Source organism: Aedes albopictus, chromosome 2 (assembly GCF_035046485.1).
Source record: "Aedes albopictus strain Foshan chromosome 2, AalbF5, whole genome shotgun sequence".
In the NCBI taxonomy this organism is placed as follows: Eukaryota; Metazoa; Arthropoda; class Insecta; order Diptera; family Culicidae; genus Aedes; species Aedes albopictus.
The window spans coordinates 449,632,510-449,649,274 of NC_085137.1; the positions used below are offsets into that span (position 1 = coordinate 449,632,510).

At 39.5% G+C, this 16,765-nt stretch overlaps 2 protein-coding genes across 4 annotated transcripts in view; one reads left to right on the forward strand and one right to left on the reverse strand.

Moving 5' to 3' along the window:
* LOC109410022 (opsin, ultraviolet-sensitive) overlaps nt 1-16,765 on the reverse strand; it is a 437,133-nt gene that overhangs the window by 339,479 nt on the left and 80,889 nt on the right. The window contains exons 2-3 of one of the 3 annotated variants that reach the window (XM_062853870.1): nt 5,470-5,917; nt 5,008-5,155 (exon numbers count right to left, since the gene is read on the reverse strand). In XM_062853870.1, coding sequence (XP_062709854.1) covers nt 5,008-5,155; nt 5,470-5,620 — 299 coding nt within the window. In that variant the 5' untranslated portion in view covers nt 5,621-5,917. Of the gene's footprint in view, nt 1-5,007; nt 5,156-5,469; nt 6,411-16,765 lie in introns of those variants that run through there. The other 2 variants (XM_062853869.1, XM_029870054.2) reach the window with 2 other exon arrangements.
* The window catches only part of LOC134288589 (uncharacterized protein DDB_G0283357-like), a 498,750-nt gene that overhangs the window by 39,346 nt on the left and 442,639 nt on the right, over nt 1-16,765 (forward strand). The window lies entirely within an intron of this gene.

The window sequence follows — 16,765 nt, forward strand, 5'->3', positions numbered from 1 at the left end:
CAGCAAAAATTTTAGGAATCGAAGGAGGAAGCTATACTGAAATTTCTAGAGAATTGATTGATTGATTTGTCTTTATTAAAGAGACTTTCATCCCTTGGCTGGTTCGTCTCTCGTTCTAGAGAAACCTCATCAGGAATGTCTGGAGGTATTTAAAGAATGAAGAAAACTCTGGAGGAATACCTCCAAAAGTCCCTGGAGGAATACCTCGAAAAGTCCCTGGAGGTTTTCTGAAGGAATCCACAGAGAAGGCCCTGGAGGAATCGCAGAAGGAGTTTCTGAAAAAAAAAATCTCGGAAAGATTTCCCGGAAGTACTCAGGCAAGAAGGCCAGGATAAATTCCAAAAGGAGTGAAAAAAAAATCCTCAAGGTACCATAGTTAGAGTATCTGGAAAGTGAATTGCTAGAAGAACCGCAGGAGGAGTTGTTTGAGGAATACTTGGAGGAAGGCTAAGAGGAGTTTCTGCAGAAATTCCATAAGGAATTTGTGGAGCAATCTACGGATAAAATCTCTGGAGGAATTCCTGGATGAGTTCTTGGAAGAACAACCGAAGGAATCTCTGCAGAATTCCAGGAAAATTATCTGGAAGGATCTCTGAAAAAAACCAGATTAATCCACCTAGTGGTGATAGTGCCTTTCTCGTCGAATATGTACTCATGATCTTTCCGTCGATATACATAAGCCGAAGTGTTCCTAAATCCTGAGAATACCTTAATTAGAACAGCAAGAATTTTATCAAACCTATCATCGAGCAGGGAAACTTTTTGATGGCTCATATTCTGATGTTATGTGCAACGTATAGGCAGAGCTTAAAAATATCAGACCTCTCAGTTGACTGCTTGATCACTTTCAGTATCACTGGAGGCCGAATAATATGAAAACGATAGTTACAAACTAAGATATTTTTTTCCACAATCACAGATCACTTTGCAGTCTTCGACAAAGTTTTTTGCATGGGTTTCGTTCAATTTTACATTTAACCACTTCCGACGGGACAGTCTGAACCAGTTCCGGGACAGTACCGATTGTCCCAAATAAAAAAAAAAAAATCCAACGGGACACACGGAACCGGTTCGGGAACATTACCGGTTCAGATATGGTTCGAGATTATTTTCCTGCCAACCGTTCATAAGGTTTTCGAAAAAGGCGCTATTTGATGTGTCGCATGCATGAGTTTGGTTCACATTTATATTTGGCCACTTCCAGCGGGACACCTGGAACCGGTTTTGAAACACCACCGGTTCAGATATGGTCTGCGGCTATTTGTCTGATAACCGTTCATCAGGTTATCGAAAATGCCATGGTTTAATGTGTCGCATGCATGGGTTTGTAGTATTTTCATATCTTGCCCCTTCCTGAGGTACCGATCCGGAACACCTAAATGGCCATAACTCCGGAACGGCTGGACCGATCTGAACTGAAAATGGAAATAGGAAACAGTGGGACCAGATTCCGCTTCGAATGAACCATCGGTCGTTGAAATCGGTTGAGATTTAATACAAAAAAGTGAAGTGAGTTTAATTTGTACACACACATACACACACACACACATACACACATACACACACAGACATTATCTCAATTCGTCGAGCTGAGTTGATTGGTATATGTGATTCGACCTTCCGGGCCTTCTATCAGAAAGTCATTTTTGGAGCCTTTCATATAGCCTTTCCAGTACACTTAGTGTACGAGAAAGTCTAAAAAACCAGAAATCTCTAGAAGAATCCCTAGCAGAATTTTTGTAGTATCACAGTTAGAATTGCCGGAAAAATCTCTACAGGAATTATTAGAAAAACCCCATCAAGCATGTCGTGGGAAGCCTAGTATGAATTCCTTGCATAATCACCTGGAGGAATACCTACAGTTCTCTTAGGAAGAATCGGAATCGGTAGAGGTAGAGGGAGGAGTCCCTGATGGAGGCATTTCTGAGTAAATCTCACGAAGATTTCCCAAAAGTATTTCAGAAAGTAAGTATGCCAGGGAAAATCCCTTGATGTATTCCCGGAAGTAACAAAGTTAGATTTTCTGAACAAGTCCAAATAGGGGTTGCTTGAGATATCCCAACAGACATTCATAGTGGAAGGCCAATAGGAGTTCCTGAAGAAATCCCAAGAGCTACACCAAAAGAACACCTGAATGAAATCTCAGAAGGAGGTCCTGGATAAATCTTTGATGAAATCCCTGGAAGAATCACCGAAGGGATTTCTGAAAAAATCTCAAGAAGATTGTCCGAAAGAATCCCAGCAGGAATGCATGAAGAAAACTCTAGGGGAATCCCTAGTAGAATTTCTGAAGGTATCATAGTTAGAATTTCTGGATGAGTTCTAGGATAAATTGCTGAAAGAATCGCAGCAGGAGTTGCATGAAAAATCCCAAGTTCCCGGAGGAAGGCCAATAGGAGTTCATGGTGGGATCCCATGAGAAATTTCTGGATGAATCCCTGGATAAAATCTCTAAAAGAATTCCTGGAAAAAGCATCGGAGGAACTTCTGGATGGATCCCCGAAAATTTGTAGTGAATAATCCCACCATGAATTCCTGGAAGAATCTCCATAGAAATTTCTAGAGGAATCTCTAGAAGAATTCCGAGAAGCATCATAGTAAGAATTCCTATAGAAATCCTAGAAGGAAGTGCTGGAGGAATCTATGCAGAAATTTCTTGTGTAACTCCGTTAGGACTGTCTGAAGGAACCCATAAATTTATTGAAGAAACATATCGAGGAATCCCTGGAAGAATCAATAGAGGTTTTCCTAGAGGAATTCTGGAAGAAGTCCTTGATTCGATCGTAGGAGCAAATATTTCGGAAAACGCAAAAATAACACACAGTGTGAGGTGTCGCATGATGGTATTTAATCATATTCAAAAATTGACCCCTGAACCGGTTTTCCGGAACATCCGTAGAACTGGTTCCAAGGCACTTAGTGACCGAGACGAACTTTCAGACATATTTTTCCATCATTCTAGATCACTTAGGTCTGAAAGCTAAACTGTTCTCATATCGATAATTATCGATAATTATAATTTACTTCTCCAAATATGACCAATTCCAATGACCCATTTTGATTCCGGAATAATTGAAGGTTGAAAAATATTGAAAAACAAAAAAGGTATAGAAAATAGAGGTTTTCCCGCACTCTTGTTAGCGGTGCATAAGGCTGGAGGTCCATAAATTAAAAATGTGCTTAAATTTCAAAAGGCATATGAAAAGTGAAATTTGTGCATAAATTCAGTTTGGGTTTAATGAGGGAATTTAGTTCACGAGAGCATGTCTTTCTCCTGGGCACTTAAGGTTGGCCTAAGTAGGGGGTTTCCAGAAAGTTCCAAGAGAGTAAAAAAATAAGTTCCAAAAGGCTTCCGGGGCGTTTGAGGGGGTTGTTTCAGGGGATTTCAGGGCATCTCAAGAAATCTGATGGGCATTGTAGAGTCATTTCAGAGAATTTCAGGGGATTTCATGACCATTTTAAGGGCGTTCCTAGAGGTTGTCGAGGTACTTGATATCAATTCAGAGAGGCGTTTCAAGGGGGTTTGGCGACCGAAGGGGTTTCAGAGGCATTTCAAATTGATTATGACTTCAAAGGGGTTTCAATGGGACTACGGAGGATTCAGCAGCGTTTCGTGGCATTTCAGGTATCAGAGGGTTTCAACAATTTGCTAAAATCAAAGGGCCTGTCAGGGGCATTTCAAAACATGTTGTGATGGGGTCTCTGAAAATCTTCTGAAACTTCCTGAAATGTCTCTGAAATGTCTCCAAGACCCCCAAGACCGCATGTAACGCATGTACGTAATACTCTCCGAATCGCATGAAACGCCCCCGGTACGCCATCCTTTATTCCTTTCCTTCTCCCTCAGGTAGATGATGAATAGGTTCGTGTTCATGGCAATGGGAGTGCAACCAAAAAAGGTCTCACTCCCGCTACCAAATGTACCATGTACAAAGGCGGTCCTATTCGGACACGAGACAAGGATCAATTTCGAGGACGACTTGCAAGCACTCCGAGTTTTCGAGTTACGTGTGCTACCCGACTAGAAAGTTCTAACAAAAACATAACATATTTATAACAAACCATGATATTTATAACTCATTGTAATATAATCATGTTCTACATCCTTGGTGATTTTTAAATATTATAGCTCAATTATAACACATTATGTTATAAATGTTGTTTGACAACTCATTGTAATATAATTTAGTTTTGATTTTTCGACATTTGGACAATAGCGTTACAAAATTGTATCACATTTTGATAGAAACTAGAAATCCTGCAGCTAATATTCATATCACATTCTGTTATAATTTTGATCTGATTATAACAAAATAGGTTATTATCTTGATAAGACCAGTGTGGTTTTAGTTACAATTTTAGTTATTTTAACATCATCCTGCATCTAGTTTATAACACAATAAGTTATTGAAAAAAATTATAACATCATTACACAATATGATATAATCTTGATATAATTTTCTAGTCGGGTAAGAACTATTAGCGGCATTGTGCAGGAAAACGGTGAAGAATGATGAACCACGAACTCGTTGCACTCTACGGCGAACCCAGCATCCACAAGGTGACGAAAGCCGGAAGGATATGATAGATTGGGAATGGTGCAAGAATGCCGGACAGTAAGCAACCATTTGTTTAAGCAAAGGTGCTTGAGAGGGCCAGTAGCTACGACTGTATGCCCTGGTGGGGTAAGATGAAACAGCGGGTTTAAAAGTACCATTAGACTGTTTGCTATAATGACAAATATTTGGCCAAACAAGTCCAACAAATGAAAAATATATTTGTCCATCTAATGGACTCTTGAATGACGACCGCTGCTTGGGTAGCAGGCTTAAATTTATATTTAATTCTACTCCACTTCTTGGAGTGAATATATGTCCTATAATTGACCGCAACCGCTTCCGGTATGTTTCTGCTGACAGTCTACTCCTGGGAAAGATTACAACTGCTGCGCTGTGCCTGACCTGGCTAAAGATAACTTTCCAAAATCAAATCAAAGCAAAACCTTACCTCCAGAGGGCGCTCACGTTGACCACGATGGTGGTTTCCTCCAGGACTGCTGCCGATGGCGAAAGATGCTGCTCCTGAACGGTCGCACTGATGGAACCGACCGTTTGCAGCGATGCCGTCATACGGGATGACAGCGGGAGATGGTCATCTGTGGTCACGCGGGGTGGTGGTGGGAAAAAGAAGAAAGGAAATTTGAAATTAGTCTTCATTTCCGCGTGGTGGGTGTTTGGTGGCTAGCGTGGAAGGAGAAACGGTCTTATTTTAGGCAAGTCGGCTTCAACGTTTGTCTGTCTTTTGGGGGCGAAAGCTTTAAATTTAATGTTTGGGAAAATTTATCTTATGTAGTTCAAATCTTCTCCAGAAAAACACAACTCATAGACAGAAATGAAGATAATGTCAATTCCCAATCACTTTCTTTTGCAAATGACTTCTGCTCCCAAGTTGTTATTAAGTAGTTCTTACCTTCAAGCAGACCAAAGGGAGGCCGCACCAGTTGTGTCTGCGTTCGGTCGCCGATTCGCTGTTTCCCCAGATCCCCGCCATAGTTCGCACTGATATCGGCGATAATCTCGCACAGCAGCACGAACAACACTGCCACCAGCTGTCTCAGCATTTTTGTTTCGCTGGATGTTGTTCCGTCGAGGATATGTCTTGCACGGTAATCCTAGCGGAAGAAATCACACACGCACAGCACACGTGTTGTGCTCTATCTTCCTATCGAGGAAGGTCCACCTGAAACCAGAAGTCGGTCGGTCGGTTGGTCGGAGGTGATGGTTTTCCGTCGTTGTATCGGGAGAAAAGCGATCTGTTGGATGTGGTGATTTAGTGTCTGCTACTTGACGGTGGTAGCCATTCGGGAGTTTTCTTTTTGGTTCGGGTGAAACTTCACGAGATTGATGAGCTTGGACGCCTGGAAAACGAGAAACAGGGAGAAGAGAAAATTTCGTAGGAATACATAATAAATAGTAGAGTACGAGAAGGCAGGCAAAACGTGCTTGAGTTTGGTAATTGTTCAACTCGTACGTTGTAAACAAGTTTGTGATATTTAACGTTCGGAAAACGAATGATGGTAAACTGTTTTAAAAAATATTGCTTTTCAGAACTCAAGCGAAGATTCATTCATCAAATTGCGCCGTTGTTATTACACTGAAGGTTATTTCAGATTACATCAAGATCAGCGATAATATAAAAGTCTCATTGCGGGCCAATCTTTGAAATCGGATTTAAGGAAATCTTTCTGTTGGCCGATGCATTTTGAATATTCATACTCCTTGCTCTGAAATTTTTAATAATTCCTCATTGCTTACTGTTCACTTCTGACTTTTCACTGCTCAATTCCTCACTTCTCAATGATTAACATTCAGCTCTCTTCACTCTACGATATACAGGGGGTGGCCAAAATTTTTGGAATAGGTGACATTTTTTTCTCTCACAAAAAAGTTCAACGTGCTGTAACTTTTCATAGAGTCCATCATGGTATAATCTGGCATCTCTGGTCATGAGGTATATTTTGGCACTATTATGTGTGTTCTTCAAAACAATTTATTCATATGAAGTGCTCCGGGTGTCAAAAGGCCAAAAACCCCTGCATTATAAGTCATCATAATACAAATTGCAACTGAATTCGAATTTTATCATTAAAAAATGTATATTAAATGGAGGTAAAATGTACATAAAATCGAGGCTCTATAGAATCGAGGGTTTAGTAAATCGAGGTATACCGGTACTAGAAATTGGTATTATCGAGAAAAAATTCAAGTATTTTTAACCTTTTCATTAGTCACTTTTCACTGCTTCACACTCTTCACTGCTCATATTCCTCACTTCTTTCTTCTCACTCTATTATGCCTTTTTTGACTCTGCACTTTGCACTGTTTATTTAACACTCCTCACTCTTCCCTGGTCACTTCTCACCCCTCACTCTGCACTTCTCAATACTCCGTAATCACTGCCTGCACCTATAATCACTCCGAAGCTCCCATTGCTACATATTTTTCAAACTTCACTATTCACTATTCTTCTTCTTGGCGTAACGTCCTCACTGGGACAAAGCCTGCTTCTCAGCTTAGTGTTCTATGAGCACTTCCACAGTTATTAACTGAGAGCTTCCTCTGCCAATGACCATTTTGCATGTGTATATCGTGTGGCAGGCACGAAGATACTCTATGCCCAAGGAAGTCAAGGAAATTTCCTTTACGAAAAGATCCTGGACCGACCGGGATTCGAACCCGTCACCCTCAGCATGGTCATGCTGAATACCCGTGCGTTTACCGCCTCGGCTATATGGGCCCTATATTCACTATTCATTCCTCTTTATTTACTGTACACTCCTCACTGCTCACTCCCAACTTCTCACTTATCACTCCGTAACTTCTCACTTCTCACTGTCCACAAATTTCACTCTTCACTGGTCACTCTTGATGGCCTTCTTTTAATTCTCACTTTTCACAGCCCCCTCCTCATTCTAAACTGCTAACTCCTTACTACTTAAAGATTGATTTTCACGCTTTACTTCTCATGTTTTATGAGATAGCTTTTTATAAGTATAAATTCATCATGGAACAGCTTTTGATGACAAAATTGAACATAAGCCTGAAATTGTTTTCATAGAAAATAATTGTTTGTGATGCTTGTAAGCAGCTGGAATGCAGTTATTAAAGACAAACGTCTTGACATCCCGCTTCAACAGTGCATCAAAACTTCAAACGCACAAATCTCAAGAAGCAAGCTTTACACAACAAAGCATTTTATTATTCTGGTCTTGCTCACTTGTGATAAGCTTAAAATAAGAGGATCAGGTGCGCTGGTTTTGTTTACGAAGAGATTTGTGCCCTCGAAATCGTGAGTAGGTGCCAAAGCCAGCCATTGTGGCGACCATGTTGGGATTCTAACAAGTATGTCCTTAAACTGTATGTATCCTACAAGATAAATAAAATACTTATTGGTTACCTGGCTCCATATAGTAATTTGAGGGATGAAATTTTGCTGAGAATCTTAAAGCCTCGAAAGCGAATTTTCCCTCTCCTCTCATTTCCATTGGCAATATAGCAATAATGATCATTCACGAACTGTATATTCTCACCCCAAAAATTCCTTTGTTGATGTCTAATCTGAAAACTATCCTGAATGGCTTGAAACACAAACACATTCCGCCTACGATTTATGTTTGGAAAATCATTGCGAAATCCGATACGACAAGAAATTTGCCACCACATCACAAGTTCCCTGTGTTGGATAATAGTAGTGGCGATAATTAATTTACTGTCGTTTTCCGTCCGGCTGATGAACACCGACAATGGACTAGCTAACGAACGTGCTCGTTCAATCCTCGCAGCTCCACCACGATCCAGATTCCGTTTAATTTTGTTCGGTATCCCGACTAGGAAGAAGTGAAGACCATGTGACCAATGTTTTGCAGGAACTGTTCAAAACTAAGTGAAAAATTAAAAATTGTGAAAACACTCGTGAATGAAAACATGTGTATAAAAACTTGATTGGTTGGTTAAGGTTGATTATAACAAAGCATAGCATGAACACTTGCACAAATGTGAAATTAACTTGCAAAGATGAGTATGTTAATTACCATTAATGTCTATTACCAATTGGAGGTTTTGTTAAAACACAGATAGAAATTTTGAAAACTAGTAACGAATAAACAACAAAATTGTTCTTGTACCGACTTATCGTCCCTCAAATCAGAATACCATCTTGGAATGGGTGTAATCAGTTTTGTACCTTTTTCCGCCCTGTTATGCTTATCCTTTGAGGTAGTCGAAATACGCGTATCTGTCAAAGGATAAGCATAACAGGACGGAATTAAAATGTACAAAACTAATTACACTTATTCGGGAAGCATTTATATTTAATGTAATTTAATGATACATTGTTTTTTTGCCTTTCTCGTACACCAAAGTGTATTGAAAAGCTATATATTCACTCAAAATAACGAATTTTCGATAGAAGGCTCGGAGAGTCAAGTCAGATATACCAATCAACTCAAATACGAATTGGGATGTTGTCTGTATGTGTGTATGTTTGTCCGTGCGCAAAAAAAGTTTACTCATTTTTAAGGCACTTGCCATTAGCCGATTTTTCGGATTATAGCTTGAATCGAACCGGAATTTTACCGCATTGTTTGCTATTGAAAATGGTTCGGATCGGTCGTGGCGTTCCAGAGTTATGGCAATTTCAGTGATCCGGATCAGCACCGGTAGAACTGGCCGTATATAAAACTGAACCAAGCCCCGTCATGCAACACATCAAACTGCGGTGATTTTTGTAACCTTTAGCATGGTTTATGAATTTTATGCGGAAATGAATACTGGAGACCAGAAACTCAACGATGTCGGCCCAAAATTCAAGATGGCGGGCTAAAATCTAAGATAGCGGCTTCAAATTCAAGATGGCAACTGTATAATGGAGTTTAAGGACCTGAAACCATGCAATGTGGGTGTATTTAATATGAGTCTGGACTCCAAAAATGGCGACCAGAATATCCAAGATGGTGGTCTGAAATTCAAGATGACGGTTCAACATTCAAGATGACTGCTGTTTAATGGAGTATTAGGTCTAACACCTAGCAATATGGGTATATTTGGTATGGTGAAGTTGTCCAGAGTGCAAAAATGATGACCAGAATATCTAAGATGGCGACCAAAATATCCGAGATGGCGTCTCAAAATTCATGATGGTGACTGTTTAATGGAATTTTAGGACCTTACTATGGAATATGGGTATTTGATATGGGGAAGAAATCTGGACTCCAAAAATGACAACCAGAATATCCAAGATGGCGGTCTAAAATCCAAGATGGCAGCTCAAAATTCAAAATGGCGTCTGTTTAATGGAGTTTAAGGCTGTAAAACCTTGCAATTGGTATTGGGAAGAAGTATAGACTCCAAAAATGACGATTAAAATATCCAAGATGGCGACCAAAATTCGAAATGGCGGCTGTTTAATGGAGTTTTGGGCTCTAAAACCATTCAATATGGGTGTATGGGGTATGGGGAAGAAGTCTGGAGTCCAAAAATGGCGATCAGTATTTTCAAGCTGCCAGATTTAAATATAAAATGGCGGCTCAAAATTCAAGATTGCGGTTGTTTTTCAAGAGACTCAAAAATCAAAAGCCTGATAAACGATATGATCTCTGATGCCATGAAGTGGATTTCTGTTGAACTTATGAAAGTGCGATATTCATCAACATGTCACTTGAGTTGTGCTGAAATGTGTTTTCGAAGGCCGAAGACGCCATCACCGCCAGGTGAATTATTTAGTTTTTTTTTGTTATTAACGTGATTTTTATCCCGGGGCTAGTTCATCTCGGGACCCACACTTTACTTCCCTTCCAAAGGAAGAATTCACATTTTTTTTTGTGAGAATGTCAGTAATGGGATTGAACCCCATGCATTGGCGTTATATTCACGTGCTTTAACCATCACACCTGGTCCGGTCCTCAACGAAATTAACGATTTTGTTATGTATTGTTTTTTTTTTTGAGCAAATATTGTTTCGTTTGTGCTATTTCCCTTTGATCGGATGGTCGCAACGTTTTCCATTGCGCCATACATGGCATTGTAGAGGAACTACGCGTAGGTATACCAACAACGTCGACGTCAGCAGTATTGTCTCGATCGACGAGCAAGGACCACCAAGATGACGATGACAGCGACGGAGATTTATATCTAGTTTGGCTGGGCCTCCATCCCATGTGGTTGGAACTGGACAAGGAACCGAAGAGTAGTCTGCGACACAATCAATGGTTGAAAATAGGGCGATATGCTTGAAATCTTTCGAAAATTGTCATGTTCAATGCTGAGCTAAACGGGAAACAGAAAACAATATGAAAATACCTTCAATTCACAAATCTGTGTGTATACCTATGAATTGTTTTCAGATTAAAAACCGCACTTCGAGGAAATCGGAAAAAAATTGTACAACACGTATGGATTCCCGATGGCTTACCCATTCATATTCGAGCCATGAAGTTAAACTGGCGTATGAAACCCTGCAAAGAGAGCCGGGGCTGTCCAGTTTAGCTCAGTCATAAATCTCTTTCTCTTGAAGGGCAAATCGTGCTGGATCTTACAGGACAGCATAACGTTGTGATTTCGGTTTTTTTTTTCGCTGCTGTATATGGCAGGAAATAGTGCAGGTTATTTCCATAAGCGGATGTCCGAAGTTTTTTTTTCGGTACCTTCCTTATCTCCTTTGTTAATAACATATTGCATTTCGTTTGTTGAAGTAGTTAATATTTTTTCATGTTCCATTTTCTGACGGTGGATATACGTTTTTGCCTTTCTCGTACACTAAGTGTACTGGAAAGGCTATATGTTCACTCCAAAAATGACTTTTCGATAGAAGACCCGGAGGGTCGAGTCACATATACCAATCAACTCAGCTCGACGAATTGAGGTGATGTCTGTGTGTATGTATGTGTGTGTGTATGTGTGTATGTGTGTGTACAAAAAAAAACTCACATCACTTTTTGGCAGTAAACCTGAACCGATTTTAATGACCGACGGTTCTTTCGACGGGGAATCTGGTCCCATTGTTTCCTATTGAAAATGGTTTGGATCGGTCCAGCCGTTCCGGAGTTATGGCCATTTAGGTGTTCCGGATCGGTACCCCAGGAGGGGGCCAGATATGAAAACGCTACAAACCCATCCATGCGACACATCAAACTACGGCATTTTCGATAACTTGATGAATGGTAAGCAGAAAAATGGTCTCAGACCATATCTGAACCGGTAGTGTCCCGGAACCGGTTCCGGATGTCCCGCCGGAAGTGGCAAAACACAAAAGTGCACTAAACCCATGCATGTGGCATATCAAACCGCAGCTTTTTCGATACCCTGATGAACAGTAAGAAGGAATACATTCTCAGACCATATTGGAACCGGTAGTATTCCGGAACCGGTTCCAGATGTCCCGCTGGAGGTGGCCAAGTATAAAAGTTAACCAAACCCATGCATGCGACATATCAAATAGTGGCTTTTTTGACATCCTGATGAAAGGTTAGCAGGAAAATATTCTCAGACCATATTTGAACCGGTTGTGTTCCGGAACCGGTTCCGGGTGTCCCGCCGGAAGTGGCCAAATATGAAATTGAACTAAAACCATGCATGCGACATATCAAACCGCGGCTTTTTTGATATCCTGATGAACAGTCAGCAGGAAAATATTCTCAGACCATATGTATCTGAACCGGTAGTGATCCGGAACCGGTTCCGGGTGTCCCGCCGGAAATGGCCAAACAAAAAAGTGAACCAAACCCATGCGACAAATCAAATCGCGGATTTTTAGGTATCTTGATTGGCAAAAAAAAAAGTTTCCGGCCATATTTGGATCAACCGGTAGTATTCTTCACCGTTTAAGGGTGCCCCATCGGATGTGATCAAATGTAAAGGAGAACCAACCCCATAAATAGCTGTTTTGGTAACCTGATGAACGGTTAACAAGAGAAACAATCATAGATCACACTTTGGAAAACCAATACTGTGCCGAAACCGGTTCCAGGTACTCCGCCGGAAGTGGTCAAATGTAGAACGGAACCAAACGCATGCACACCGCGCATTGATTATCGGCTTTTTCGACGCGCAGAACGGTCAGCAAGAAAAGTCTCAGGCCACTTCAAGACTACCGGTAGTCCCAACTAACAATCACTCATTTAACAGACACCAATATGACGAATTAATTCAGCATAATGTTGAATAACATTTGAATTATTTTCACGTACAACCTATGTTCGGGTTTTGTTCACACAAATTTGGAGAAGTTATAAAGCATCATGTTGTGCACCAACTTATTTTTTTGTTGTTTAAAGCATTTTACAAATGTACAAGAAAGTTGTTATTCAGCTTTGGCAAAAATGACTGAAAATAAATAAAATGCAAAAGTGTTGAACTCTCACGAGAGTAATTATTTGCTCTCATGTTGAGAACACCTATTATGAAATAAGAATTACATATAAAATTACCTAAATCCGGATTAGAACTCGAGACCTGTCGATTGCCAGCCGCATGCCTTCCTATCTGCGCCATCCTAGAGATGGTGAGATGCAGCACCCAAAGCAAAACATAATCTTCCCATGACTCAATAATGTTCACTCCTGAACTTGTGTTCAGCAGTGGTGAATTAGCACAGCACGAGGTAACCAACTGAACAACGCCTTATACTTCAATAGCAGTTCAGCCGAAAACACGTGTTTTACATTCTGATTTCGCTGTCAGTATTTTCATCGCACGGTGAGAAAACTTGTATCGAATGCGGCCAAAAAGTGTTGGTCTTTATTGAAGATATTGTTTCCAGATGAACTAATTGCGATATGAATATGTTTTTATTTTTATTATTAAATATCGATCTTTAAAAATGTATGACAATATGTGGTGCGGTACGGTCTTGGACATGGTGCATTCACAGCATCTGTTCAAGTTATCTACTCATGCTCAGTCGAAGATCCGTTAATCGTTTTTTTTATTTATGCTTTTGTTATGGAATCTTGATATTATGTTCAATAAATAGTGCATAAGGATGTTTAGGGATACTTGAAATGTGTCGATTTCTGAATGCTGTTTGGTTATCTAGGTGACCGTGAGAACAATTTTCAGTAAACACGACAGCACTGAAATGTCAAAAGCATCGATCCAAGCGTCTCGTACAATCGAACTGCTGCGGAAGATAAAATATATAATAATCAAGGTACAAGATATCTTGTTACAGACTAATAATAATACATAAATGCCTACGTTGATTACGTCACTCAATGTTAAACTACATAATTCTATTCTGTTTTATTTTATGTGATTCGTTTAAAATTTTGGTTCTTTAATAACTTGGATGTCTAAACAGTTTTAGCCATGATTTATCCCATAATCCGAACAAAGTTCCGAGTCAAACTATAACGGGCTGAAGGCGTTTATTTGACAAGTGAAAAGCACATTGCTCATGAGCATATGCTTATCGATACATCAGCTTAATAAGATGCAGACAAATGTTTTGTTAAACTCTTTTGTTGAGGAATCAATGCTTGTCGAATAAATTTCTTGTTAAACGTTTGAAAAGTGTTTTAATTTATCATTGTTGATACCGATGAGGAAAGTCGAACATTGACTATTTTCTCAATTGAAAAATCCTTTAAACAGTAATGTGTAGAGCATAATTTTAGTTCAGCTAACATTACCATTATTAAGCAACAATTCAGCAAGCTTGCTTGTTTGTGACTTGCAATTGTTAGTTGGGGTGTACCGGAACCACTTTCGAGTGACTCGCCGGAACTGGCGAAATGCACAAATAAGTGTTTGACAGTACATCAAATAGCAGCTTTTTTAAATACACGATGATCGATTCGTAAGAACATAGCCTCAGACCATATTTTAGACAACCGGTAGTGTACCGAAACCAGTTCTGGGTGTCCCACTGGAAGTGGTCAAATGTAAAAGTGATCTATACCCACCCATGCATGAGATAAATCAAATCGTGTTTTTTTTTTTTGGGGAACCTAATGAACGTTAGCAATGAAATAGTCTCAGACTATATTTGGGAGACCCGGTGTGCTCCGGAACCTGTTCCGGTACCGCATCGAAAGTAACCAAATGTACCATGCAACATATTACATCACGGCTTTTTGAATAACCCGAGGAACGGTTAACTAGAAAATAGGCTCACAAAACATTACAGACTACCGGTAGGGTTGCACAACCAGCGTTTGGTGCTTCGCCGAAACTACGAAAGTAAATAAAATCAATGCAAGCGATAAATATATATGTGTAAGGGAACAAAATCTTACAAATTAAACCCACATACAAACAGACGTCGCACTATACTCACTACCTATCGCTCTTGTTTTTAACGGTCAATAAGATATAGCCCACATGTTCAGAATTTTTTTTTTTGTGATCTGTGATTGTGTAAAGAGTTATAGCTTAGCTTGTTAGTATCGTCTTGATATTGATCAGCCTCCAGTGTTAGTGAAGGTGCTCAACAAAGTGCTCAAGCAGTCAACTGAGAAGTCTGATATTTTTCAGCCCTGCTTATACGTTTAACATAACGTCAGACTATGTGCAATCAACAAGTTTTAAGTCAATTCAAAGATGTCTTTGATAAAATGCTTGCTTTTCTATAAAAATATTCGGATTCAGAAACACTTTGACTTACGTTGTCGGAAAGATTGCGAGAACATGTTCGACGAGGAAGGCACTATCACCACTAGGTGGATTAATTTGGGTTTTTTTAATATAAGAACATTGGAGTGTCACAAAGACCTTACAATAATCCAAATATACAAAGTTTTGCAAAAATTTAAAAAATGTCCATTTACTAAAATTCTAATATCTCAGCTTCTAGACAAGATATTTTAAATCTTTTTTTAGAGAAATGACGCATACAAATAGTATTATCAGATAAAACTGTCAAAATTGAAAATAAAAAATCGTGCATGTATTTTTTTCTCAAATTTAGATGAAAAATTCTCAAAAAATATTCCTTTTATTAACATAAAAACGGTTCTGCCGTCAATATTAATACAATATTTAAAAAACTTATCCCCTTCAAGAATGCCTAGAGGTCCATAGAAAAATACAAAAATATTGAAAAAATTCAGAAATAGAAAAAATATTACGAAAAAATGATTTTTTTGAGACTTTTCATGAAAAAAGGCCATTTTTCAAAAATCGCCCTAGCGGAACCTCTAAATGATTTTTTAGAAAATCGAAATGTTCTACAAAAATGCTTCAAATATGCATATCTTTCAATTAAGGGTTGAGCACCTTGACTTTTCAAACATCGATTTTTTTTGGGACAGTCTACTCCGTGCATGAGTCCATGCAAAAATCTACGGAAGGTACAAATTTGCCAAATGGATGAAAACGTGCCCCTGGAGCCAACCTACTGATGAATAAATCTGGCGATTTTCCTATGGTATTTTCAAGAATTCCTATCAGGATTCCTTCAGGAATCCTTCTAGAAATTTCTTAATGTTTTCCTCTATTAATGGCTTTAGTAATTACTCAAATAGGAATTCCTCTAGAGATTTTACCATGATTCCTCTGTTAGGTTTCCCAACTGGGCATTCTCTATGCATTTCCCGGGGGTCCGTCTCGAAATTTTTCAAGGGTTACCTCTTGGTATTCCTATACGAAAATCTCTTGGTATTGCTTCTGAAATTCCTTTAGAAAATATTGTTGGAAATTCTCCTGGAATTCATGCTAGAATTTAACAACATATTTCTGCTGTGATTTCTCCTTAAACTGCTCCAGATATTTTTTTTTATTCTTAATCACTTAACCTAATTTACAGCTTTTTTGTCCACTAGGGTACTACGTGAGCGATTCCAATTGGACGCTGCACTTCCACTTTGTACAGCGCCTAAATGTATTCTATTCAATTCTACTTTATTGAACTGGTTTTGCCTTTGTGCTTCTTTCATTCTTCTACCCTGTCCATGGTAGAATGATGAGCACGGTGATGCTGATGTGTAGCTGCTGTTTCTTTTCCAGTCCGAATGGGGTCCATTATGAGTTGCGGTTCGCCGATATCCAAATTCCGGGCCCGTTAGAGCTATATGCTCCGAAGAGGGTCAGGTGCCAGCTGCTCTCGGGGGGAAGAGCAACTGACGAAAAATTGCAAGTGCCGGGGCTGGGTTCGAACCCATGACCATCCGCTTATGAAGCGAACGTGTGGACCACTGCGCCACGGGCCCCGACGTCCAGATATTTTACCAGTACATTTTTCAGAAATTCCTTCATAGAGTTCTCAAGCAAAT